This window comes from Fusarium verticillioides, chromosome 2 (genome assembly GCF_000149555.1).
Source record: "Fusarium verticillioides 7600 chromosome 2, whole genome shotgun sequence".
In the NCBI taxonomy this organism is placed as follows: domain Eukaryota; kingdom Fungi; phylum Ascomycota; class Sordariomycetes; order Hypocreales; family Nectriaceae; genus Fusarium; species Fusarium verticillioides.
In genome coordinates this window covers 3,195,982-3,220,838 of record NC_031676.1, presented here as the reverse complement: position 1 = coordinate 3,220,838, position 24,857 = coordinate 3,195,982, and the positions used below count along the sequence as shown (strand labels likewise).

At 49.0% G+C, this 24,857-nt stretch overlaps 9 protein-coding genes across 14 annotated transcripts; 6 read left to right on the top strand and 3 right to left on the bottom strand.

Moving 5' to 3' along the window:
* Positions 1 to 2,821: 2,821 nt before the first annotated feature.
* Positions 2,822 to 3,544, top strand: FVEG_03958 (hypothetical protein; the record flags this gene model as incomplete). Its single annotated transcript, XM_018891634.1, has 3 exons — positions 2,822 to 2,927; positions 2,984 to 3,072; positions 3,125 to 3,544. 3 exons carry the CDS (start codon positions 2,822 to 2,824, stop codon positions 3,542 to 3,544), a joined length of 615 nt encoding a protein of 204 aa, XP_018748185.1.
* A 985-nt stretch (positions 3,545 to 4,529) lies between these two features.
* FVEG_03959 (hypothetical protein) lies at positions 4,530 to 7,157 on the top strand. 2 transcript variants are annotated; one of them, XM_018891635.1, is made up of 4 exons: positions 4,530 to 5,213; positions 5,310 to 5,419; positions 5,580 to 5,705; positions 5,765 to 7,157. In XM_018891635.1, the coding sequence occupies exons 1-4, from the start codon at positions 5,135 to 5,137 to the stop codon at positions 6,755 to 6,757; spliced, it is 1,308 nt and encodes a 435-aa protein (XP_018748186.1). In that variant the 5' UTR covers positions 4,530 to 5,134; the 3' UTR covers positions 6,758 to 7,157. The 2 variants fall into 2 exon arrangements, with proteins under 2 accessions (XP_018748186.1, XP_018748187.1); XM_018891636.1 differs by having other exon boundaries at positions 4,530 to 5,419.
* Positions 7,158 to 8,180: 1,023 nt separating this feature from the next.
* On the top strand, positions 8,181 to 9,930 carry FVEG_03960 (hypothetical protein). The gene is made up of 2 exons (XM_018891637.1): positions 8,181 to 9,118; positions 9,175 to 9,930. The coding sequence occupies exons 1-2, from the start codon at positions 8,463 to 8,465 to the stop codon at positions 9,710 to 9,712; spliced, it is 1,194 nt and encodes a 397-aa protein (XP_018748188.1). The 5' UTR covers positions 8,181 to 8,462; the 3' UTR covers positions 9,713 to 9,930.
* Positions 9,931 to 10,390: 460 nt separating this feature from the next.
* FVEG_03961 (hypothetical protein) lies at positions 10,391 to 11,382 on the top strand (the record flags this gene model as incomplete). The annotated part of the gene is made up of 1 exon (XM_018891638.1): positions 10,391 to 11,382. The coding sequence occupies exon 1, from the start codon at positions 10,426 to 10,428 to the stop codon at positions 11,380 to 11,382; it is 957 nt and encodes a 318-aa protein (XP_018748189.1). The 5' UTR covers positions 10,391 to 10,425.
* Positions 11,383 to 12,064: 682 nt separating this feature from the next.
* On the top strand, positions 12,065 to 13,634 carry FVEG_03962 (hypothetical protein). 2 transcript variants are annotated; one of them, XM_018891639.1, is made up of 4 exons: positions 12,065 to 12,264; positions 12,358 to 12,553; positions 12,605 to 12,892; positions 12,942 to 13,634. In XM_018891639.1, exons 1-4 carry the CDS (start codon positions 12,140 to 12,142, stop codon positions 13,179 to 13,181), a joined length of 849 nt encoding a protein of 282 aa, XP_018748190.1. In that variant the 5' UTR covers positions 12,065 to 12,139; the 3' UTR covers positions 13,182 to 13,634. The 2 variants fall into 2 exon arrangements, with proteins under 2 accessions (XP_018748190.1, XP_018748191.1); XM_018891640.1 differs by having other exon boundaries at positions 12,408 to 12,553; positions 12,942 to 13,631.
* Positions 13,618 to 14,979, bottom strand: FVEG_03963 (hypothetical protein). The gene is made up of 2 exons (XM_018891641.1): positions 14,744 to 14,979; positions 13,618 to 14,617 (listed from the first exon to the last, which is right to left on the bottom strand). Exons 1-2 carry the CDS (start codon positions 14,954 to 14,956, stop codon positions 13,733 to 13,735), a joined length of 1,098 nt encoding a protein of 365 aa, XP_018748192.1. The 5' UTR covers positions 14,957 to 14,979; the 3' UTR covers positions 13,618 to 13,732.
* Positions 14,980 to 16,044: 1,065 nt separating this feature from the next.
* Positions 16,045 to 17,879, bottom strand: FVEG_03964 (glycylpeptide N-tetradecanoyltransferase; the record flags this gene model as incomplete). The annotated part of the gene is made up of 3 exons (XM_018891642.1): positions 16,045 to 16,446; positions 16,500 to 17,082; positions 17,155 to 17,879. 3 exons carry the CDS (start codon positions 17,877 to 17,879, stop codon positions 16,045 to 16,047), a joined length of 1,710 nt encoding a protein of 569 aa, XP_018748193.1.
* A 1,146-nt stretch (positions 17,880 to 19,025) lies between these two features.
* On the bottom strand, positions 19,026 to 21,027 carry FVEG_03965 (hypothetical protein). Of its 4 annotated transcripts, XM_018891644.1 has the most exons (7): positions 20,942 to 21,027; positions 20,730 to 20,884; positions 20,601 to 20,674; positions 20,348 to 20,545; positions 20,290 to 20,297; positions 19,543 to 20,242; positions 19,026 to 19,488 (listed from the first exon to the last, which is right to left on the bottom strand). In XM_018891644.1, exons 2-7 carry the CDS (start codon positions 20,837 to 20,839, stop codon positions 19,400 to 19,402), a joined length of 1,179 nt encoding a protein of 392 aa, XP_018748195.1. In that variant the 5' UTR covers positions 20,840 to 20,884; positions 20,942 to 21,027; the 3' UTR covers positions 19,026 to 19,399. The 4 variants fall into 4 exon arrangements, with proteins under 4 accessions (XP_018748195.1, XP_018748194.1, XP_018748197.1 ...); XM_018891643.1 differs by having other exon boundaries at positions 20,730 to 21,027; XM_018891646.1 differs by having other exon boundaries at positions 20,601 to 20,884.
* Positions 21,028 to 21,554: 527 nt separating this feature from the next.
* FVEG_03966 (hypothetical protein) lies at positions 21,555 to 24,480 on the top strand. Its single transcript, XM_018891647.1, has 2 exons — positions 21,555 to 22,073; positions 22,131 to 24,480. Exons 1-2 carry the CDS (start codon positions 21,811 to 21,813, stop codon positions 24,121 to 24,123), a joined length of 2,256 nt encoding a protein of 751 aa, XP_018748198.1. The 5' UTR covers positions 21,555 to 21,810; the 3' UTR covers positions 24,124 to 24,480.
* The last annotated feature ends 377 nt before the right edge of the window (positions 24,481 to 24,857 follow it).

The following is a 24,857-nucleotide window of genomic DNA, read 5'->3' as shown; positions in this document are numbered from 1 at the left end:
GGCGATAGCTTGTCCCAATTGAAAGGATGAATTGGATGTGATGTCGTAGAGCAAAGCCTTAAACGGCGCCGTTCTGGGCCTTGCAGCTTGATTTTTTTCCGATTGATGGAGGGGCCGGCGCCCCGGTCCATGGCACAAGAACGCACAGGTAAACTTTGTGACTTCTGGCTTCTTGCTTGTGTGAATCTGCTCCGGATTTGGTTATTCATAGTTGTATATCTACAGTCTCCGCGAGGTTCGATTTATCATTCAATGCCTACCTAAAGCTAATCACTTACAGTAAACCAATTGCTGTGTGCAGTACGGATAAGGTTTTCTTAGACAAACTCAATGCCCGCTGACTTGGATATCAACCAAAACACTACACTTGCAAGGGTACACCATGACCGCCGCATTCACGGCCGACCTTGATCTTGAAATACGGAGCTCGAAAGCCACATCCGCTCCGTGCCCGGCCGAAGACATCGATCGGATACCGGTCGTCTAAGCCTCGGGATGTGGCGGAACCCGGATTGATAAGCCTGAGATCTCATCGACTGTGGCTTTCTATCGAGGGATACAAGGACAGTCAGTGATTCTGGTGACTTTTTTTCAAGCCGCAGAACTCTCATCATATCGTATGACATTGTCATATGGTCCCGTTCAAACTGTAACTCTAATCGTACCCAAGGAGCGAAATAGAGGAGGTTGGAATCAAAGGAGTGACCGAGGTTGGAGGAAGAAACCAAGATCACGTTGACCAAAGTTTCTGTCAAGTTCTTGCAGGTTCACTTTGAATCGGGAGAAAGTATCCTGACTCTGCGGGGTAAGAATCTACTCTCCACATGAAATGAATACCTCTCGAGACTCGAGGATTCCTTTGAAGTCGAGGCTGGTCTCTTTCAGGTTTGGTTACCTTTCTGTGACCCGTCATAACCAAGTCTTCGTGTACCCTGTAAGTGCCTTTGCCTCATTGATGCCTGGATGGAACGAACACGATTCGATACGAAGTCACCTTTCTATCTCGTACAAGACACAAGCGGATATCTCTTCGGCTAGTCCGTCATATCTCCAAATGCACTCCGCTTTCCAAATGTCTTGGCCAGCAGAGTGTTTCTTCACCTGCGATATTGGGTTACTAGAAGTGGTGGTTATTCGACTTTGCTGTGTGATAGCTCATAAAATGCGAGACTGTGATCACTTCTCCAAGAGCCTGAATATCTGGCCGCGTCAGCTCCATAGTGAGGCACAAACAAGATATCATCAACACCAACGATTGGCGCGATATCCATAGCATCATGTTCTCGTCGTGGTGCATTGCGCGGGGTTATCGAAGGGTTCAGTGCAGTGACATGCCCCGCCCATCTGCAAGAAACACGAAGGTTGTTGGCTGGTCCAGATGCCTAGCACCGAACAGATTTACCCTTTATGGGAACAGTTGGCCACCATTCTTGCACCCGAGTGGCCAATGGTCCGTAAAGAATACTCCGACGTGATCATGGTGGGCTCGTACATGTTGTGAGCGACTTCAACCACCAACTGGAGCGCGTCGTTCGCGCGGTCCAAGATGCACTCAGTGATGCACAATGAGAAGACTATAATAACAAATGTGCAGTAGTGGTCTCATATCGCTTCATGACTACTAGATGTGGAGTCTGTAGTAGTCAACCGTTCGCGCCCGCCACAAAGCCAAGCTCATGTGGTTGAGAGGAGACAGACGAAGGACGACCTCCACTCGTATGCATACCCACGATGGCGAGTATGGGGCATCACCAACATCTAAGAGTACGGTAGCGTTGAGTCAACTGAAAAGATCTCCATTGGGATCTTCTGGAGATCACAAACGGGGCTACGGTAACAAGAACATTATCGATAATACTATTGACTCCTTTTAATCACGGCTCTTAAAACCAAGGGCCTTGGAGATTACAGTCATGGTGTACCAACACCAAGCGAGCCCAAGCTTCAGCACTAGTTGAGTCTATCGGGCCTAGTCTCCAGAGTATTCCGGGGCCTCCTGGGTACAAAATGCGCCGAGTGGTGGACGATATGGAGCAAATAAAGTCTCATAGCTGCTGGGATATGCTAGAGCTAAGCCCAATGCCGCTGTGCTGCTCCTAAAGTCCCCTGTTCGTTCAGCGAAAATTGGTGCTACTGGTGCTACTTTGCCCACGGTCTGTGGTCATGATATCGCCCAGGCTCGGGTCTCGCCTCAGCTTTTGCTACGGATCATTTCTTTTGACGCTGTAGCCCGGCGGTAGGTATCTGGACCTATGGAAAGTATCCGTAGAGAGGTATCCATCCATCATGCACCCATCCATATACATATAGCCGGGGGTCTTCTGTCATGGAAATGTCTCGGACCTCCTCGACCTTTTCTTCATCGTCCTCCCTCACTACCTGCTTTTGATACACTCGCTATATCCGACTTGGTCTTGATTCTTAACAGTCGTTAACTCGCCATCTTAATATTTCATTTCTTCTTTTGCTCGCTTTTCTCAAATTGTTGATCGTCACTCACATACCTCGTTCTTAATCTGTAAGTCAAACATCGTCCAAGTCGACGGGTATTGCCCCGGTTGTCTTAGTGATAGCATTCTCCATACCTCTCCTTCCCGCACAGCACAAGCAATCTCCTCATCATGGGCAAGAGAGAGGCTTTCAATGGAACACAAGGGAATAAAACCGCTGACTCCCGGCCAAAGAGAATCCATACCTTTCTTCAATCTTCACCGTTTGCGAACTTTTTTTGGACTTCGCATACGCATCAACCACATACATACCTTCATCGTATCCAGCACAGCTAGATCTCATACAAGACACAAATACCTACGTCACAATAATGCCTTCTCTCCGAACAACCGTTTTGGCCGTTGCTGCCTCAGCCGTTGCCGTTGTCAACGCCGACTATGTTATTGACCCCGAGAGTGTACCCCTGTCTCAACGCCGTGAGTAAAGATCTATCGCCCATTATTTTAGGGTACAGGGACTAATACAGAACCAGGTGTTTGGTGCCAGAACGAAATAGAAACCTGCCCTATGATTTGCGGGCAGACTAGCAAGGGAGACACCAAGGTCAACGAGTGTGATCCTGTAAGTTTCGTTATCTAGGCTTCGTTGACAACTGTTAATTTCTTTCGTCCAGAAAACCCTTACATACGGTTGCATCTGCGGCGACGGCAAGCAGCCCAACGTGTCTGAATACTCCCTGACCCTGCCATTCTACGTCTGCCAGGAATGGGGTAACCAGTGTGTCGAGGACTGCAAGGGAAGTGCTTCCTGCGCTTCCGACTGCCGACAGAACCACCCATGCGGTGCCAGCAACCCCAAGAAGTACAACACCACTTCCACAGCTACCGACACAGCTACCGTCAAAGTGACAGCCAGCGCTACTGACGACCCCAATGTTGTCTACACTGGCACCCCAGGAGGCGACGACGATGATGACTCCGACTCAGATAGCTCAACAACAAAGACCAACGGCGCCGCCGTCATCGAGGCTGGGCGTACATGGGGCCTGACTATCGTTCTGAGCACCATCTTCGCTGGGTTCGCCATGCTCTGAGTTTCTGATGACGCTTAGAGGTTTGCTGCTAAACAGATTACAGCATTGCTTCTGTTCTCTTGTGTTTATTGCTCCTACATTCCTTTGAAGCCTTGGACGTCTAGGTGTTTGGTTGTATTTTATGGTGGGATATTCTTTTTTATGGTTCGACTTGAGGGGCTGCCCTCTTACATCATTAATATCGTTAATGTCGAAGGGACGAAGAGATGGGAATAGGTGGCAGAACAGGACGAAATACATGTCGTTGACTGCAATCAGGCAGTCGAACCACCAGGAACCTTTCACGACAGATTTGAAGCCATCGTGATATCATGATGCATGAAACAAGCAGTGGCCTATCGAGACATGTCGTTGTCGGTTCAAGGATTCCGAGAGTTGGAGATCACAGTCAGCATCAGTCGATGTTCACTCCACATTCCGCATTTCCAAGAAGACCCTTAGACGTGTACCGGGCCATCGGATCAACCAAACTGCCGTGATGTAAAGTTTTGTTCTCCAACTAGCAACCATTCCAGCCAATTGCAGTTGGATTAGAAGCTCGTATTCTTTTTGTTGGTGCTCACGCGCTCACGAGCCTAGAAGGGCATGTGAAAATCATTCTATTCATGCGCCATTGATCCATAGCGTTAGTCCATCCCTCACCTCGGCACCAACGGCTAAGACGGATCAAATAACGTCGAAACAATGTCATGACGAGGTGTCTATGCGAGCTCCTCCTCGTGAGTACCTAGACAGGGCTGAACTTGCTGAGGTCACTGTGCAAGTGAGAGTACTACATAGGGATGCCCAAGGAACCTGCTATTGTTCTCGAGTCTCACAAGAAAGGGGCCGTCAAAGTCGACCTGTTTCGTTAGCTGTCAAATTGATGATTGGAGCCTTCAAATGAACGAGCCGCTAATTACCCAATTTTAGATGCGTGTTTCCCCTGTAAGCGGATACCTCTAGTGGATCGGATCGCTGGTGTTAGCAGGGGCTTTGGGGTTTACGATCCAGGGGCTTGACGTACGACGACACCAGTACGAGTTGGAGGTCGAATTCCAATTTCGAGTCCTAGCCTCGAGCTGCCAAAACCTGCCCCTTTAAACCCTTTCAATCCCATCTTTTCTTCAACTGCAAAAAAACACTCTTTGGCGGTAACTGTTCATCAACATATTTAATTCTTTATCAGACTCTTCACCGCTATTCTTGGCTGTTCTACTCTGTCTTAGCCCTCCCGGTCGTCTTCGTAAATCAGGCCCGCCACATAACCTTGGCTTGCGATCCAATTCATCTACCGTTGTCGATAAGAGAAAACCTGTCACGCTTGTCCTTGGATTATCTTTCTCTTCCCGCCCACGTGCCGCGCCGCCCGTCTCTGTTAGGATAATACCGCCTTGGTAGAGAGCCGAGGGTCAATCATCCATTTGCAGGCCTTTTGGCGGATCTACCTTACCCTGTCCTTCTGCAAGTCACTGTCGCGCCGTCGCTGCAGGTCCGATTGTTTAGGCGTTTTTACCGACGTCTTTATTTTTTTTTTACCTTGGCCTTGATTCCCTTTTTTAAAAGAGTCCCCCATTTTTGCCCCTCCTCCTCCGGCCCCTCTCTTCCACCATGACTGCAAGCGAGACACTTCCGCTTTACAACCCAACGGCCACCGACCCGGACGGTACGAATATGGCTCCTAATACGAGTAAGTCTGAGAAGAAAAGAAAGCTCTTTGAACGCTTGAGTTCCATAGAGTATTGTTAAAAAAGGACCGTTGATCACTAACGCCGGGGCCCTGCAGAAAAGAACGTTGCCGAGTGCATCTCTGATGACGCACTGGTGCACTTCAAGTCATACAAGTACTCAAGCGTCGACCTGTCGCCAGTCTCGAAATACGTTCTTGGTCCTTTCGTATGTATTGCCTATACCTCTAGCTCTCTTTTGCGCACGTTTTCAACTCTGTTTTGCTTTTTTTGTCTCAACAATTACCATCTGGACGAGCTCGACAACACTCGCCAGCCAAGTTTTTTAGGGAGTTCGAGATAGCTAACGCGTCTTTGTCGTCATGTAGTGGAATGCCTCTGTCAACCTCCTACCGCTATGGATTGCCCCCAACATGGTGACCCTCTTGGGTTTCTGCTTCATCCTGATAAACGTCGCTTTCTGCGCAATCTGGATGCCTGATCTCGTTGGGCCGGTATGTGGGAGACCTTCCATGTCTCTGGACTGACGTACTGATCGCAAGTGTTATTGCAGGCTCCTTCATGGCTTTACTTCAGCTTTGCCTTTGGCCTGTTCATGTACCAAACGATGGATAACCTCGACGGAAAGCAAGCTCGACGAACTGGTACCTCAAGCGGCCTCGGCGAACTCTTCGATCACGGTATTGACTCGTTGAACTGCACACTCGCCAGTCTGCTCGAAACTGCCGCTATGGGTCTTGGTACCTCTCCAGCTGGCATCATTACCGCTCTGTGCCCATGCCTGCCCATGTTTTTCTCGACCTGGGAAACATACCATACGCATACTCTTTACCTCGGCGTTATCAACGGCCCTACAGAAGGCATACTTATTGCCTGTGCAATTATGATCATGTCTGGCATTTGGGGACCCGGCATCTGGACCATTCCTTTGGCTAATGGCATCAAGGATACTCTACCTGGTCTTGCTGAGCTCCTTGGCGAGACCACTTTCCGAGATATCTGGATTGGCCTCATCATCGGCTCCCTCGTCTTTACACAGATCCCCTTCTGTGTGCTCAACGTTGCCAAGGCTCGCAAGTCTAGAGGAGAGCCCATTCTTCCTGTCTTCTTTGAGTGGATTCCTATGGCCGTCTTCACTTTTTCGATCGCGGCTTGGGTCTTCTCCCCTTACAGTACCATCATGAAGGAGAACCACCTGATGCTTTTCTGCTTCATCATGTCATTCGTCTTTGGCCGCTTGACCACTAAGATTATTCTCGCCCATTTGACTCGCCAACCTTTCCCCTGGTGGACCGTTATGCTGTACCCTCTTGTTGGTGGCGCGTTCCTCGGAAACATGCCTCGATTTGGACTCCCTCAGGTCAGCGCCCAATTCGAGCTTTTCTACCTGTGGGCGTATCTTCTCTTTTCCATGGTTGTTTATTTCCGCTGGGCCTGGCTCGTTGTTACCAGCATCTGCAACTACCTCGGTATCAATGCCCTCACCATCCCCAAGGAGAAGCAGATCGCCAACAAGGCGGCACAGGCTGCCAACAAGCTACACTAAGCCGGAACTAGCCGTTTTGGCCGAGCAATTTTGTTCTGTCAAGCCCTGGTCGATCGAAATGACATAAATAATAATCCACCCAGAGAGGCGCAGCATTTTGGAGAGAGATCATGGTACAAAAAATACTGGTGTCGCAATACAGGGCGAAGAATCAAAGCATGACGAGGGCGTTTGGTGTTTTCTTGCGGGTTTCTCGCATTCTTCATGACGCTAGGATACTAAGGGGTCTTGTATCACGTCAACAACCATTGGGGTATATTCATTGTAATAGATATAAATGAGGAGTATGTGTAGATGATGGTGCTAGAAACTGCCTTTGGATAGGCCTCGGCTTTGACGCACAAGGCGCAAGCCAAATCAATAAGAAGCTTCAATATTTCAGATGTATTATCCATCGCCGTCCATACCAATCTCATGATACCTTTCCTGTTGTTTTACTTCTGTTGCTTATGAGGGGCTTCACAACATTTTAGAAACGTGGGGTTGACGGGATGACGTAGCTTTCGTTAGCTCCAGATGATGGATGTCTGCAGCAACCTTTGGTAAAGAGTTGCGCTGAAATCTTGCTTGCCAGCTCGTTAGTTTCTTGTACTATGATACTAGGTCAAGGGAAGTTTTTAGGAGAGAAAGTCGCCAAGCTAGTTCCAAATAGTGCCTCCTGGAAGGACAAGATGAATGATCAGACAGCACAATTACATGCGGTTTTCCAAGTAGGTCTCAGTATCAGTGGTAGTCTATTGTGTCGAATTTTAGTTTCTATGGAATGTGTTCCAGCCGTTACTTCGGCTGACTTACACGCCAGGCTTAGGCATGATCAACGAGATCTTTTGCATTCCCTGTTCGGGATAAAGCAGCTCGGCATGATAAGACGATGGAGATAACGACCACAGTATAACTGGATCTATATAGGCCAGTAAAAGTAATACGTGTCCAACTTGATCGATGCGTCCAGTGTGATTTATCCATATCAAATGCACCCTCGAGTCCTTTATAACCGTGAACCAATGGGGTTTGACCATTGCAACTATAATAACCCGACCCTTGGCTGTTCGACCATAGATACCTAGTTTAAAGGGTCCTCCCCCGCGCCGGCTGTGCACATCAGAAAGGCGTCTTCCGCCGAGAGCTAACAGGGGGCTTCGGACCAATATCGTTCATAGCTGGTGAAGGGCCAACATGGAGTCCAGATCCATTACACAGGACACATAGCATACAATGACTTTGAGGCTTAGTATTGTTGTAGGAAAAGAACAAATAATCAACGGAGAGTAATGTGAGCTTTGACCTCTACATATTGCCACATGCATACATATGGGGTCGTGGCCGGAGTGTTCCATGTGTCAAGCTATCAAGGTACAAAGATTCGCCTGTGGTACTAGCCCTGGGTGAAGTACCTGCCTGCTAGTTTCCTCCCCACATCCATCCATTCCATTCTTGTCGTACCTGGCCTTATCCTCCTCCCTTGCATGGATGCCCGGGCTGGCGAGAGAGGTTTAACTCCTGACACGAAGCATTTGTTTGCTTGATTCTGCTCTGTCTTTGTTCGCAACATCCACGCTCACTGCCACAGCTGAACTTTTGCGCATTATCATACGATTATTCTGATCCTCCAGACGGAATGAGCTAGTTTTGCGCCCCACGATAACCCGAACCAAAACCCGCTTCTTGTTGGTTTAGAGTAGTATTTATTGGTGTCTTCCCATCCATGGCTGAATCTTCGACAATGCCTCGACCGCTATCGCAATTGTCGTTCCTTGCAAAGCTTCTCGTCTTTGTCTGCCTGCTTCTATCGACGGTCGCCGAGTCCATGACACTTTCAGATGAAACCCTCGAGAACATTCCTTCGCCCGGCGACGATTTCGATATCAAGGATGGCAAGCTTCTTGCTCCTATCCTGATTCCTCGTGTGCCTGGCACCGAGGGTCAACGGCGCGCCCAGAAACACTTTGTCGAGTTCTTCAAGGAAAATCTTCCCGAATGGAAACTCGAAATGCAGAATTCGACTTCAAAGACACCTGTACACGGGAACAAGCAGATCCCATTCTCCAACCTCATCTTTCGAAGAGACCCCCCTTGGTCACAGAACGGAGACGTTAGTCGACTTACGCTGGTCGCGCACTACGATAGCAAATATGAGCCTGAAGGATTCATTGGCGCAATCGACAGCGCAGCACCGTGCGCCATGTTGATGCATGTCGCGAGGAGCATTGAGGATGCGCTCACTGCGAAATGGGCCAAGATGCAGAAGGACGGGTCTGCGGATGATGGGCTTGAGGAGACCCAGGGAATCCAGATTATCTTTCTAGATGGCGAAGAGGCATTCAAACATTGGACGGAGGAGGACTCGCTTTATGGAGCCAGGTATGTTGAATACACAATCAACTGCGAGCCAAATGATTGACTAACTTGGTGTCAAGATCACTTGCTGAGAAATGGGAATATGAGTTCCATGGATCTACTTCAACTTACAGGACTCCTCTGGACTCTATCAGTCTGTTTGTCCTCCTCGATCTTTTAGGATCTGCTGATCCTACTATTCCCTCTTACTTCCTTACAACCCACTGGGCATACCGAGCCATGGCAGGTCTTGAGAAGCGCATGCGACAACTCAATGTCCTCGAGACCAAGCCCAGATTTCCTTTCCTCCCAGATGGCAACAAAACAGCCAATCGATTCACTCGCAGCTATATCGACGATGATCACCGACCTTTCATGCAGCGCGGCGTTGACATCTTGCATATCATTCCATCGCCCTTCCCTGATGTGTGGCACGAGATCACAGATGATGGTGAGCACCTCGATCTTCCCACAGTGCGTGACTGGGCGAGGATCACCACTGCGTTCGTGGTGGACTGGATGGGTATCCAGGATTTCATGCCCAAGTTGGCGGGAACTAAAGCAAAGAGGAATGGTGCGGCTGCAACAACTACGTCGAGCCGGAGGACGGAGCTTTAGACGACATGAACGTACATATCTGCATCATTTAGAGAAATGTCGGTGGGTTTCTTTGGGCTTGGCGTTGTAGGCGCGATGTCATGAAAAGAGTCATGTAATGAGCAGTCTGTTTTGCAAACATGGAGTAAAGGAATCTTTGGTTGACTAGCGAACACCTGAATCTGCTACTCTTCTTGTTCATTGAAGTCTTCGTCACCCTTTTGCCGTATCAAATGAACCCTGAAAACGCTCATGTTTTCCCGTGGGTACCGTGTAAGACGGACCGAGAAGGAGAGGCATTTATTACGGATTTGCACCAACATCAGACTAAGGTAGCAATAACTCCCGAAGTAGACGCCAAATTTTCCTGATTGGCCGACTCTATCTTGGACCCTGACGGCGCCTGTGAAAGGAGGGCGTCTCCAAGTTTAAGCCCCGGACAGTTTTATGGAGTCTGGAGAGACAATCGTGGTTCGTGATACGTTACGGCCAACTACCAGCGGGTTATTAGCAGTTTTGTTTTTGGTTTTGCGCGACATACGAGTAAGGTAAGGTAAGGGTATCGATCATGTTTGTAGTTCAAGCTGACGTCGGTTTTTCTGGCGCCCTCTTGACTCATTTATAACTCTGCTAGCAGTGGAGGTCTTCTATTTAAGTGATAGCTGCTCCCTGTTTCTTCCACGGGCGCTGTTCTCCAGTAGCTGTTGTAAACCACACTCATCTTACACCTCACCATGTCAGCCATATATTCTGAGGCCCAGGTCGCTGGGTTCCTCAAACATCTTCAAATCCCTCAAGAATTCTACGTGGGCAATGAAGCTATTCTGGACCATGCGTTTCTCAAAGTGCTACATCAGCATATGATCGCAACAGTCCCATATGATAACTTGACGCTGCATTACTCGTCACATCGCAACATCACTCTCGAGCCTCAAGCTCTGTACCAAAAGATCGTGGGGGACGGGCGCGGAAGAGGAGGTTACTGCATGGAGAGTAACCTCTTTTTCTGTTACATGCTGAGAGCCCTTGGTTTCCAAGTATATCCCGTCGGTGTGCGAGTTCGTCTGCGAAACAACGGCATTCCTTTTGGTGGTTACCCTGGGTGGGTTCACATTGTCAACATTGTAACTCTACCTGACAATTCTCGCTGGGTTATGGATGCTTCATTTGGCGGCGACGGCCCAACACAGCCCATGCCTTTGGTCGAGGGCGCTGAGTGGCACAATATGGGCACACAAACCGCACGTCTTATCAAGGACTTCATTCCCGGCCAGACAGAGCTCACATCCGGCCGCCGTCTCTGGATCTACCAGTGCCGCAACTCTCCCGACCTGCCCTGGACCAGCTTCTATGCTTTCAGTCACTCAGTTGAATGGCTGCCAGCCGATTTCGAGATCACCAACTGCTACACGGGCACAAGCCCACGCAGCTTCCAGACATCGACGGTTCTGATTGTCAAGTTCCTTCTAAGAGAGAGCAAAACGTCACCAACGGGCGAGGAGATCTACGGGAAACGAATGCTGATTAACGATGTGGTTAAGGAGAACCCTGGAGGTAAGACAAAGGTTCTGAAAGAGTTGAAGACGGAGGACGAGAGAGTGGAGGCGTTGAAGGAGTATTTTGATATTGATTTAACGACGGAAGAGAGGGAGGCTATCAAGGGCTTCCAGACTGAGATTAAGAGCGAGTAGGGGATGATATACCCCAGTCATTTATTTAGATGGTTATGATAGAAATGGTTCTTTTCAACTTTCAAGAGATTATATAAGATTGAATCTGGAAAAGAAAACAGTCAATTATTTTCGTTCGGTTATGGTAATTAGCACCTTTGTTTTCATTGATCAATGCCAGTGCCTCCGTGTAATCCTTTTTCTGCAGGGTCATATTTCTTGGAGATCATAAATTGGACCATGAGTTTCTTGACAGAATGGATGATGGATCTCAATATAATTGTGACTCATCCTTTCCTTTGGTCGTACGAGAGTACGATCTTATTACTACCTAGGTATATAGTGGTTGTCCTAACGCGTATCATGTATACAAGGCCCTCTATTCGAAATGAAGAAAATGCTTGTGTAAATACAACACAACTTAGTATGCCATTGGTCCATTTGATCCTAACACTAATGCTCAATATTATAAGCTTTATTACCCCCTGAGGATATTGAACTACTAGGATTAGCCATAAAAGCAGAGGTTCACAGAAGTGATTTCTGATCACCATGAAATGTATTCGTTCCTTCAAGCGATAGATATTGCCTGAACCTACCCTAAAGCCAGAAGCTCTGTTCGGGTACCCAACACAGTTAGAGCTTTGACCAATCAACGCTATCTCCTGCCACCACGTAATGCAAGCTACAGTGCACCATACATCTTTAGCTGTCCTGCCTCATCCACTTGGCCTCAACTCTAGAACTGACCGAACCGACCTGCGATATCGTCAAAATCATGCGCTTCTCAATCGCATCGTCCCTAATTTTCTTAACGAGCGTGGCTAGCGCTGCCTCGTCTTGGAGTTTCACCGATGGCTCCGTCACTGTCGGCTCCAAGAGAGCCCAGGGCGTTACTGCAAAGTAAGCTAGCTGTCCCTCTTGAGATGCCATGATGATGCTATCATGGGCGACCGAGTGTGAGAGAGCTTCTGCTGACTGGCCTGATTGATATAGGTTTAGCGACCAGAAACCTGCCAAGAAGCCTCTTGTGCTAAGCAAGACAGATACCATCAAGGTCTCGTTAACCACAACCGAAGCTGGCGAGCCCAAGCGACCTCACCAGGCATTCCTCATCCTTACCGAGTCAACTGGCCTCGAGGCCCCGTTCCCTCTCAAGATGAAGGCCTCTGGAAAGGGCGAAGCTGAGATTGTACGCGATCTACCAAACTCGAATCAATTCCACGACTAACAATAATCGCAGTCACAAAAGGACCTCCCTATTCAACTGCTCCTCTCCGACGAACCCATTAAAGCCAACCTTGTCCTGGGATCTTTCGGTTCATCTAACCCTCTTATTTCCCCCGTCTTCGATGTCGAAGTCCAAATCGACTCCAATGCTCCTTCACCTCAGTATGAGGCTCCTGTTCGATATGGTCCCCGAGCTGAGATCGACCATATCTTCAAGGTTGGCGACTCGAGTCCTCCCGTGGTTGTCACTCTCGTCTTTGTGCTCGCTATCGTTGCTAGCGTTCCTGCTCTCTTCCTCGGCGTACGTGTAAATCCTGCCATTATGCATTCGCAGACTAACAAGCATGTAGTGGCTCTTCCTTGGTGCCAACGTCAACCATCTGCCCAAGGCCCTCAAAGCTGCACCTATCTCTCACACCGTCTTCTTTGGCTCCATTGTCGGCATCGAGGGCACGCTGCTCCTCTACTACGCCCAGTGGAACCTCTTCAAGACCTTGCCTATCGCTATTGTCCTTGGTGTAGTGTCGCTTCTGAGTGGAACCAAGGCCCTGAGCGAGGTCCAGAGCCGACGTCTCGCTGGAGAGAGGTAATCTGGTTGCAATGTTCAACATAATTGCTTGGCACGATAGAAGGGCTAAAGCTCGAAACTAATCATCGCAAGTCGATGTTGGTGGAAATACAGGGGAAGATAGATCTCACACTAAAAGAACAGCCCGTGCCCGAATGCGGGTATCAACATGTTTACAATGGATGTTCCATGATGGGAATTTCTTTAGCATCAAAAGCCTATCAATCGAGAGGTTTTAGGACGGGTAACTTTGCCCAAGAGTTGAACGATGTCAAGTTCTAGGCATGCAAAACGGATGTACATTATGATAGACACTGGAAATGGGACTAGTCGGATTTGGTGACTTTTCAATAATTGCTACGTTCCAACAAGCGAATCTGTGCCATGATTTGTGAATCATGGACCGAGATATGCACCTCGAACACTTCATCCGTGTAACTGGCAGTTAACAATTCCAATGCTTATTATTCCACTGCCTGTCCTGCTTGTTCTCTTACAATGTTCCATGCTTATCGCAATATTCGGTGTCCATCGCTTACTCATATGCTTGAAAACAACTGCCACTCACCACTCTTATTCGTCCTTCGGCTTGGTCCACATACTCAGCTGTTCCTCCAAGACACTGTTGAACCATTGTGTCTTCTCTATGATGGGTGCGTGTCCCATATCGTCCACAATGTGCACAGAGCCTGGTTTCAGCACTTTAATGAGCCGTTCGCCATTTGGAAAGCTGATCATGTTGTCACGCTTTCCATGCATAATCATGATGCGCTCAGAGCCGACACTGTCTGCTATTTCCCGTAGCTGGTCATCCGTCTTGTTGTGCAAAGCTGCCGCCGCAAGTTGACACATGAGCATTTTGGTGGTGTACAGCTCGGGATTTGTCTTCTTGGTGAGTTCCTGAGCCTGGAAACGCTGAAAGTTGGTCTCGAAGAGGCCGTACGTTGGTCCACCCTCTGGCGGTGGTGGACTGCATCGTGCGGTGACGCCTGGCTCAGGTAGTATATCATCATCTGGTGCGACGAGCCACTCGGGTGTGAAGAGCCGGAGAGCGGTGTCGACAATACTGCGCTCCATGGACTTGGGGATGATCATGCCCATGGTGTCTGAGACAGTTTCCCACAGCCCCTTTGTGTTTTGGACTTTGCCTGATGTGCAGATGAGGGAAAGCGACTGCAGGCGCTTGGGAATACGAATAGCAACTTCTTGTGCAATCATGCCACCCATGGAGATACCAACGAGGTTGATATCCCGCTCAGCCTTCCAGCCAACGTGGTCGATGACCTCGATGGCATCGAGTGCCATGCCGCTGGTAGAATAGACACCCACGGGTTTGTCGCTGCCGCCCATACCACGGTTGTCGATAATGAGAACCGAGTACTTATCGGCTCGATCATGACCGAAGTACTTTGTTTGACGCTGCCATGATGTCTTGACTCCTGCCAATCCCATAATAAGCTACACACGGTCAGTCAAGCTCCCCTCTCAGAATATGACCAAATCTGAAGCAAACACGGTACAGACAGTACGAAAGAGTAACACGCGGACGGAGAGATTAAGGGAATTTTAACGGAAGAAACGTACCACAAGCTTGATGGGTCCCTGGCCATGAATCTCCCACGCAATGCCGACTGGACCACCGCGACCCTCAGCGACAGAGACCTTGCCGTGAGAGTGAGGTTCTAGGGCCCAGAGTGTGCCTGGGTAGGCTGGGTGCTTGAGCGTCTCCTCAGCCGAGGGAAACGTGCTTTGCCTGCGAGGACGTATCGCGTGTAAGAGAGCCTTGAATCCACACATGAGGAGCGAATGAAAAGAAAAGAATGGGAAAGATAGTGAAAACCAAAAGGCTGGAACGGGTTTGTTGGTCGAGGACTTACAGGTCGGACGCCATAATCGATATTTGGCGTTTGTTTGCTCTTATGATAAGCCCGGGCTCCTTCTTGCGCAAACACGGTTATGCACCTTCCGAGTCTCAAGGGAAAATCTTGTTTAATAAGTGTAAGGTAGGTCACGTAAGGTAGAGTAGGTAGGTAGCTAGGGGAGGAAAGAAAACGTAGGACCTTGACCCTAAGTGACGAAAATACTTAGGTTAACTTAGCCTGAGTTTAGGTTTCTCTTTGCCAAGTTTATTTTGACACCTTATATCAGGGTTCGGCGTTGTCTTGTTGCAGTTGTCAAAAAGATCCCGTACGTCACTCACGGACTACGCGAATAGGTAGGTAGGAGAGTGTAGTGAGTACGGAAGAAAGATGCAGATTTGAGCGAATGAAGAGTAAATGACTACCTACTTAATAGAAAAAAGCAAAGAGTTGTCCCCGTTGTAGGAGACTACCTTAGGCTGTGAATTGTGGAGAGGTACAAGTAGGTAGTATTCGGAATATCTTGTCACAACTCAACTTGCAACTTGCCAGGGTGAGAGAGAGAGAGCGAGTGAGTGATTGATTGAAGGCGACGTGGATGGATGGATCGCTGCATCATGCCTCGGCGCTATATTAGTGTACACCTCCAATTGCTTGATCGCCATGGGCCTAGGCACGCCACGTGCGGAATCCGAACATCGTCTTTAGTTACATTCCAGTCTCGATAGACCTGAGGGCGAAGTCGCAACCCCCGAACTACCTGATGGTCGCAGAGTCAATATATCCATAAGCCACCATTCAGCTACCGCCAAGTGACTATACAACTCCAACAGGCAATGAATATCAGACAGCTACAGGCCAAAACCAAGACCTGTACTCTTTTCAAGCCATTTCTTAGTATCTTTTCATTGTTTTTTGCTTAGCTCCTAGCCAGATCGAACTCCTCTCGGATGTCTGTCTGGTCGTTCATTCATTCAATGTCCACTTATACATGCGTAGTAAATCCACCACTCTCCCACATCCACCTCAGGGCATCACAAGCCCGATACCACTCAGATTTTCCTCGTCAAGCTGGTTCTTACGATCGACACCACCAGCAATTGGGTTAACACGATAGTTGAACAGGTAATAATGAAGTTGACCATCACCGGCTCCGAATTTCTGCTGCTCCAGGAACAGCGCATTGTCCATTAGCGTCAATGCGTTGAACACATCGAACTTGTGGCGCTTGGAGATGATAAGGGCATCGTGAACAAGCTCGTTAAGGCGCTTCTTGAGAGCAGCTTTGTCGAACTTGTCCTGTAGCGCGACGTCTGTACCGTAGTAAAACATGTAAGCAACCTTGATAACGTTGTGCTTAGCGTTTCCAATAGCCGTCGACTCGATGCAGAAGAAAGAGAAGAAGTCCGTGATCTTCTTGTTTTCGTCCTTTGTAGTTTATTAGTGCATATCCTCTGAACTTTGTTCTTACGATGGCTTACCTCGACAACGTATGTCCACACAACCTGCTGGTCGTTGGGTCCAACCTTGGGGACAAACCAGTGGTGAGCTTCCTCGCGACTGAACTCAGGCGTCATATCGAAGCGCGCATTATATCGCTTATACAAATCCATAACAGCATCAAGGTCCTTCTCTTCCAACGGTCGCAGGCCCTTGGTGCTAGTATCGTCTGGTAGCGCATACTTGCGAACCTGATACTGAGGTTTGCTGTTTGCGGGAAGAGGACTAAAGCCGCACTCATAGAGTTTTTGCCAATTAATAGCGCGATGAAAGTATCTGCATGTGCTGACGGGCTTGGGAAGGACGACACCAGCGGTGTAAAGTCCTTGCCAGATCTCGTTGAGGTTGCTGCGCCTGGTAATCTCCTTAATGAGTACTGGTGTAAGTCGCTTGCCTCGGAGCTTCTTGTGGATGGCAAGGAAGTTAACCTCAGAGCAGGTAACAACGTTCTCTCGGACACGGAGGTGAACGGGGATGGCCGAGATAAAAGCTACGAGAAGACGGGACTGGGTTGCGCGGACACCAACATGATATTCCTTCTTCCAGCCAGGAGGCATCATGGCCCTGCGCAAGTCAGCGGAAATAGATTCTTGGAAGAGCTAACTCGTGTATTAGCCTAGCAATTTGGCAACTTACCATCGAAGAATAGAGGGGGAATAGTTGAAGCGGAACATAGCCTCATCGTCCTCGACGTAGTGCTTGTTCAACAGCTCGTAAACTTCCTTGATCTCCTCATCATTGGTCAAATCCATCGTAACCCATTCAAAGCCAGGAATTAGAGGGGCGGGCTCCTTGTCGACCTCCTCGACCTTCTGAATCCGTAAGGGGCCCTCCTTCAAAGTCGCATCCTCTCCAAACTTGGGTACAGGCTGGGTCTGCCAGAACTTATACGATCCCATATCTTTGGCGTTCTTTCCGCCAGCGGCAAGACCAGTCATGATATCTTGTAGTGACATTTTCTTGAGCATATCGGCAGCCTGAGAGCCGGAAGGATCATCGCTCTTGGAGGCCTTATTCACCTCTTGGGAGAGGGCTGGGTTGAGGGCGAGGAACTCCTTGATCTGCTGAGGAGTGAGGCCATCGAGGGCCTTGTGGAAATCGGAATCGGTCGGCGCGGATTTTGAGCCGGTCAGGGCCTCCTTGACCTTCGCTCGCTTCGACTTCTTCTTCTTCTTTTTCTTCTTCTTGTCGCCGGATCCTTCAGCAGCGTGTTGCTCCTCATGCTCCTCCTCGGATCCAGATTCGGCGGCATCGTTGTCGTCGGCTTCAGCTTCGGCGTCGGCGTGAGCGATGGCCTTGCCCTTGAGCTCGGCGTTCGTCTCGTCGACGACGGGCTCAATTGGCTTGGACTCCTCGGACATGATTCGAGATAGGCTTTTGATGTAGGTGTTGTCGATGCTAACTACCTAGGTAGGTAATGTTACGTGGGGTGGGGGGTTAAATCGAAAGGAGCTCCTTGGTGGGGTAATTTCACGGTAGCATGTGTCTGCCCTCCACTGCTAACGCCAGGTGGGGTTAAACGGCTTTAATCGGCAAGTACCATTACTCTGTATATATAAGGTATTACAAGAACAACCACAGGAGGTGCCTGGAGTTGCAAACCTGATGATCGCCCCGTGATGTCGTGGTTGGCTATTCTCGTATATTGAAACTAATTTAAGCGAATCACGCGAGTGAACGAGGTATGGTCTAATAAGTCAGAAGTTGCGTCATCTAGGCAGACCAACCGTATCTGATACTGGATACTGCTGACTGGCTGGCTAGGGGTCCTATTGTTTAGAGTAGTTTACTGATAGAATACCTTAGCTAAAGAGTTGAATGAATTTTCATATCTTTGAAAGAAAGGGAAGGATTGGAATGCGGAGAACTAGGGTCTCGACACCGCACGCATCTAAGAATTCAGAAATGGTCCAGAGAACTATCCGACAATGAACACAAGCCCATATCCACTACGGGTTGATACTCAACTGAATGATGCAATGAGAGATGCCTCGATGTGTATCTCACTGGCAGCAGTAACCGACGTTCTTTGCCTGAGTCTGCCAGGCTGAGGGACACTTTTCAAGTTCGGCGATACAAAGATTTTGTGATCACTACGACTCGCGCAGGCATGTTAAATGGCAGGCTAGTGAAGGAAAGAAAACTCAGGACCTTGACCCTTAGTGATAAAAAGACTTGGGCAACTTAGCATAAGTTTAGGATACCTTTATGACACCTTTGAGTAGTTTATTTTGACACCCTATATCAATGTCTTGTGTTTTCTTGCTCCCCGAGGGGCAAGGCTTTTTAGGAACAATAGCTGCGGTATATGCAAGGGATGACCTCTGGCAGCTCTCCCCACCCGGGTATTATAGTTGAAGCTGAAGCGAAGGCGGAAGGTCTGATGAGTAGTGAGTTCAATGAGTATCTAACGAGGAGTTGTCTCAAGTCTCAAGTAATGAGGAATAGCGAAAGTCTGAATTAGCAAAACAAGGATGCCTGTTGAGCGGAAGTGGAGGTCAGTGACGAGAAGCCCTGCGGTGGCTACTTATAATATTGAATCATTACGGGACTTTAGTGACGGAAAACATCGCCTATAAGACCATTTATTGAAAGGCCTTACGGTTTCTTATGTCTTTCATGGTGATCTATCCTCTAGGACCGGCACGAACATGCGCCGCCTTGTAGAGGAGTAGTATGTAGCGCTAGGAACATATGCCTAGAAATATGGAAACTTCAAAGTTAGGATCTAGAAAGTAGCAAATTCCACGTCGTTTGTCGAACTGTGCAGAGTAATTACTAAGAAATCATGTATGAGTTGGCATTGCAACCTGATAGGGCAATTACGAAGATGTCACTTATTAGATGTCGAAAACTGTCCTGATGGATGTGTCCTGCCAGTTTATTCATCACTGTAAGTCGTTCCGTGAAGATCGAATGCCCTCATGATGGCCAGCGCAACAGGCGCATAGCCCATGATATCGTTGTGACCTGAGTCACTTATCAGCATACAATCTCAACAGGATTGAGCAGATATTCACTTACCACCATATGGGAAAAGCTCTTGGCGGATAATCATGTTGGGTTCAGCAGTCCAAGTGGTCACAAATGCATCCTTGCCCTTGCGGATGGTGCGCTCTTCTTTCCAAGTCTCGAAGTCCTTGTCATCCACAATCCCAAGAGTCTCCTGGGCAGCGGCTCTGAACAACTTATTGTCTTCTGTCCAAGGAATGTCTCTATCATTCTTTGCATGAATCAAATTAAGCCTGAGCCTCGTCTTCGTATGGCGGACTACGTTGGCGAGCCGTCTGTCTGAATGCCACTTGTCGACAACGAAGCGATGGATGAAACGCACGAGACAAGGCCACATGCGGAAGGGAGCAAGTACAGGGAAGATACCCACGATTCGATAACCCAACAGGAGATTTGCAAGATCGCTGAAGCCAGCGACTATGGTAATGCCTGCAAATTCGACGCCCTGGAGGGCATACCTTTCAGCAACGGCACTGACCACAGCAGTACCTAAACTCTGCCCGAGCAGGACTATGCGACTTGGTGGGATCTCTGCCACGTTGGTAGCCCACTCAATGAGTGTTGCGGCATCTTGAATTACTCCAGTCTCTGAAGGGGTGCCCGTAGAATGACCAAATCCTCGGTAGTCGATGGCGATAACATGATATGAGGAAGTATCAGTCAAGGAATGATAGCTGAGAGGTCGAATAGCTTGCGCGATATGACCAGCATTCTGTAGGGTCAGTTGACATCAGTTAGAACATGGCGGTCACCACTTACACCGTGAACTGAGATACGAGTAAGTATCAGTGGGATGAGAACTCCAGATTCAACTTACAATATAACACCAAGCGAGATTCTGGATCCTCCTTCAGTAGACGAAATGACTCGGTCTTGGTGAAGTCTGCCGAGAAACCCGGCTCTTGAGATTCTATCTTGGCCTCATTCTGTAGATATAGAGGGAGTGGTAGGATATGCCAGGCGTATATTGATTCGCCGTCAGGCGTCTTCAGTGAGAACGGAGTTACTTGGTTCCCTATACGAGCATTATATGAGTATTATGAATACAAAATCTCAGAGTTTGGACATACGAGCGAAACCCCACCGTTCTGGTTGGTTGACATTACTCCATAATAATGTATTGAATTTGTGCGCATATAGAAACCTGATTAGAGAGTTAAAACCGATTAACTCGACAATAAGACACGATCCAAACATACTGTCTCTGGAAGAAGGGTGTCATTCCCAGTCCCAGGAAAACGCAATAGAGGCCCAGTGGTGCTGCGACTGCTATGACCACAGCCATGACGGCGGGATGAAGATGAGACATGATTCTCAGTTGGTAGATCAAAGAACAAATCAGAGTAAAAGAGATCTATGAAAGATTCAGAAAATGAAACGCTACCTTGGCCGAGGCAAATAATATGCTCACCTGCTACGGAGTAATTACAAGGCAGAACCCACGAAGGCCTGAGGTCGAACCACACAGGACGTTGCTTTGCCCGCGTTAGGTAAGCACCAGTCAGTGATCATCAATGGGACTTCTCTCTCTCGTGGACCTCCTACGCCTGCATTTAAGGGTACCTGAGGCGCGTCTGATGCGGCTGTGGCCCCACCTAATCTTCTGGGAGAAAGAGCCGCGAAATGACCACACCTCACCTTACCTCAGTGGAGGCTACCTAATTAGTTGTAACTGCTAAGTTGGTTCAAAGAAGATGTAGATGAAGAAGCTTGTGCTCTGTCGTCGGCCAATAGGACAGGTACCTTCGACAGGACTAATTTCCCAAGCCGTTTGCCTTTATCGATAGAACCTAGGTAGGTAGGTCTCTCACGGCGCTTCCAAATGGGCCCGGGCCTGTAAGGTCCCTGCTGAGCCCCAGCTTCTATTTTACCTAGGCGCTGGAGTGCTAAATTTGTCCAATCAGAACACTGGATTCATACTCCATGCTCCATATGAAGGTGTCCGTGTTGGACCTGCACCACTGAGCCTCGGATTGCTGTCCGTAGTAGGTGGCTGTTGCTACTGAATGCTACTACCACTGTCTCTTTTCCAATGGGAGCCTCCATTCCCATCTTCCATCTCCCACCTCCATATTCTCTCAATATTCCCTCGTGACCCAACCTCACCTTCGCTTCTTCGACTTCTTATTGATCGCGAAAACGATCGGTTATTCAGCTTTACACGTTCATTTTGCTGCAAGACGCGCCTTGCATGGCCCTCATATAATGATTGGCTCCAGTCTCGCAGTGTAATCCTTTTGCGCTCTCTGTAGTTTGCCTCCTGTGCAAGCTAGTTAGTCCATGGAGCGAAAGCGCAAACTGCCCGCGCGGGCTGCCGCTCGAGGCGAAAATGCTGCCAAAAAGCGCAATGTTACACCTCGAGAGCGATCTGCGACGCCTGCTGCCCCCCCGCCAGCTCCAGAGCCAGAACCAGCTCCGGAACCTGAAGAACCTCCCCCGCCTCCATTGCCCAAATCGATTCAAGCTGGCAAACCTCTCCCAACGGTAGAAGTCGCGCAGCCAGAAGAACTGTCGTCAAAGGAGTATCAGTCGGTTGGTGAAAGGTATGACATGCCGAACTGACCCACGAGATAGAGGTACTGACTGACGCGTCCCTCAAGTGGTGTACTTGCCGAATCACTCTTCCGATCCCGTCACAAATGGATCAGCGAAGGCTTGTTTGCAAAGTATTGGACGAAACCCCATAAGCGCAAAGGTGTTCTCAATGAAGATCCTAAAAACCCGGCCAAGGATACCATGTCAAAGGTGGGCACCGTAACGATTACGATTGAGCCTCATATAATCGAAGCCACGATGTACGTGGTGAAGGACCCGAAACCGAAAACTCAGCCCGTACCACAGCAGCAACCACAGCACCGTCCGATCCTTCAGTATGGTCCTCCAAATGGTTCGATGCCTCCACCAGTGGCGCCTCCAGCATCGGCAGCTGGCACCCCGGCACAGAATAGGGTGGCGGCAGCGAAATCTATACCACAAAGTCCATCACAGGGCCCAGCTCAAAGTCCGGCTCAATCATCTCAAACCCTTCCCAGGACATCTCAAGGCCAGATTGCTACTTCAACGACAGCCGCGGTGAACACTGCGACACCATCCCCGAGTCCAAGCTTACAGCCAAGACCACAAGTTGGAGGGCCTGTAGCACCATCTCCAACACTATCAATCTCACAAGCGACTCCCAACATTTCCGCCCCAGTGGCACATATGTCAGCTTCAGGGCCAACCGTAGCACCAGCAGCATCCACTAGGCCGATAACAGCTCCTCTAATGTCTCCAGCCCCCCGACCGCCTCCAAATGCTCATCCGCCTGCGAGTGGCCTCGCCAAACCTGCTCCAGCTCCAATTCCTAGCCCAGCTCCAGGTGTCCCTGCTTCAGGTGCTGCCCCTGCTGCGAAACCGTCGGCTAACGATCCCGTGATTGCTTTATTGGCACAGAAGGCTTCGGGAGATGCAGAGCTGCGGGACCTCATGAAGAGAGTGGCCGTGGGGCAAGCAAAAGAGGGTGAACTAGCTCACTTTCAGAAGATCATAGATCAACTTAATGCCGAATATCGAAGTAGAGGGGGGCAGCAAGGGCCATCGGCAGATCGTCTTCTTGTCGATGGCCGTACAGTGCAATATTTTGCTACGGAAGTCAGGACTATTCTTGATATTGTCTTGGCCTCTAACCCCAACCAGAAGTCGTCCGAGCTGCGGCCACCACAAGGCAGTGATCCGCTTGTCGTTCTATTGGTCAAGACTGCCCTAGAGGACCAGAGGACACGGGATATGATTCGAAGGATTGCGGAAAACCGACCCGGCTTTACTGATGCTACAGATCTCAAGGATATCTTAGATCGGCTGCATCGCGATATGAAGACCGCACCGAGAGCTTCCCCTGCCCCTGTACAAATCCGCCAGCAAACCCCGAACAGCATACCGAATGGACAACAAAAGGCACTCCATAATGGACCTCCACCTAACCCACAAGCTCTTAGATCAAAGGGGCCACCACCTGTGCCCAAACCAGACATTACTGCTGTTGTTTTTGACTTTGGAAGCGGTGACCGATATCTGTTTCCCAAATTCAGTATTTTGGAATATCTGCCAACTGCGACTGGCCAACAAGTTGTGGCCTCATTTCTCATTGTTCGCAAGGGAAGCACATCTGAATACGGAGGCGACCCAAAGCTAGACTACTACCAACCCGTCACGATACGTCTCTTCACACCATCTGGTCGCCATCTGGAGAATCTCGCACGAGTGGTCGCTCCCCAAGATGAGGTCAGGCGCTATATGGACGATGTCATGGATCATATGACCCGCGCCGAATATGTTCTCCTGGCAATGAGGCTCCCGAAAGCCAGTTCGGACGGAGAGAAAGACGGTGCGGCCTCGGAGGAACCCAGGACAAACGGCTCGACACCAAAGCCTGACTCGGCGATAGAGCCGAAGCCCGCCGCGAAGGTTGGCGTTCTTTGGACGTCCAAAGGCAATTCTGAAACTCCACCAGTAGAAGGACGGCTGTCAAAGCCAGCTCGATATGCTGAGCAGGAGGCTGAAGCTAAGTACCAGCGCTTGATCAGTCAAGTGTCTGCAAAGGACAACGAGGCCTAAGCATGTATTGAGTTCTGAAAGCCTCTTTCACTACGAGTTGCACAAACTGTTTCATAATTTGGTGTGCTTACAATGGAGTTTGGCATTCTGTTTTGGCGAAGTTAGGAGTGTTGGCAGGAATATTTTTCGCGGGATGGATAGGCGCTACTTGCATATAAGTTATCTAGATTATCTTGAACCAAAGAAGAGAAAGATTTGTCGGCGGAATCTCAACCTCTTAAAACTGCCCGGCGAATTATCATCATTGGGGACTTGTATTTGCTCACTGGTTTGATCCCATACCGCTCATAATCTCCACGGGGCAATCACTGGGTTTCTGTGTATTATCCATGGTGTGTAGATGAACCTCTGGGCTCCATGATAGAGACGTTGAAGTTACTACCGAAAGCGTATTTGATATTCTAGCATATTCTCTACTGGATACAACGAGGGGGAAGGATTTAAGGCTTGAAGTTAATATATTTGAAGTGTAGCTTTTTGTGGTGACATGTGTCGCAGCTTTTCCAGTGAGTCGTTCCATTCATATTGGTTCGAAGACGGAGGAGTAGGTACTCCGTATTCTCCGCCAGCTCAAATGTTAATTTACGATCGGTAAGTACTGACGAAACACACGAGCCTGCGGGGAGGCATCACCATGAACTATGATTTTATGACATGAAGATTGTGGTGAATGTAAGTGCCACGAGTTTGAAGTTAAGGTTACCAAACGAGTATGCTGCCTCCCCTGAGCCTTG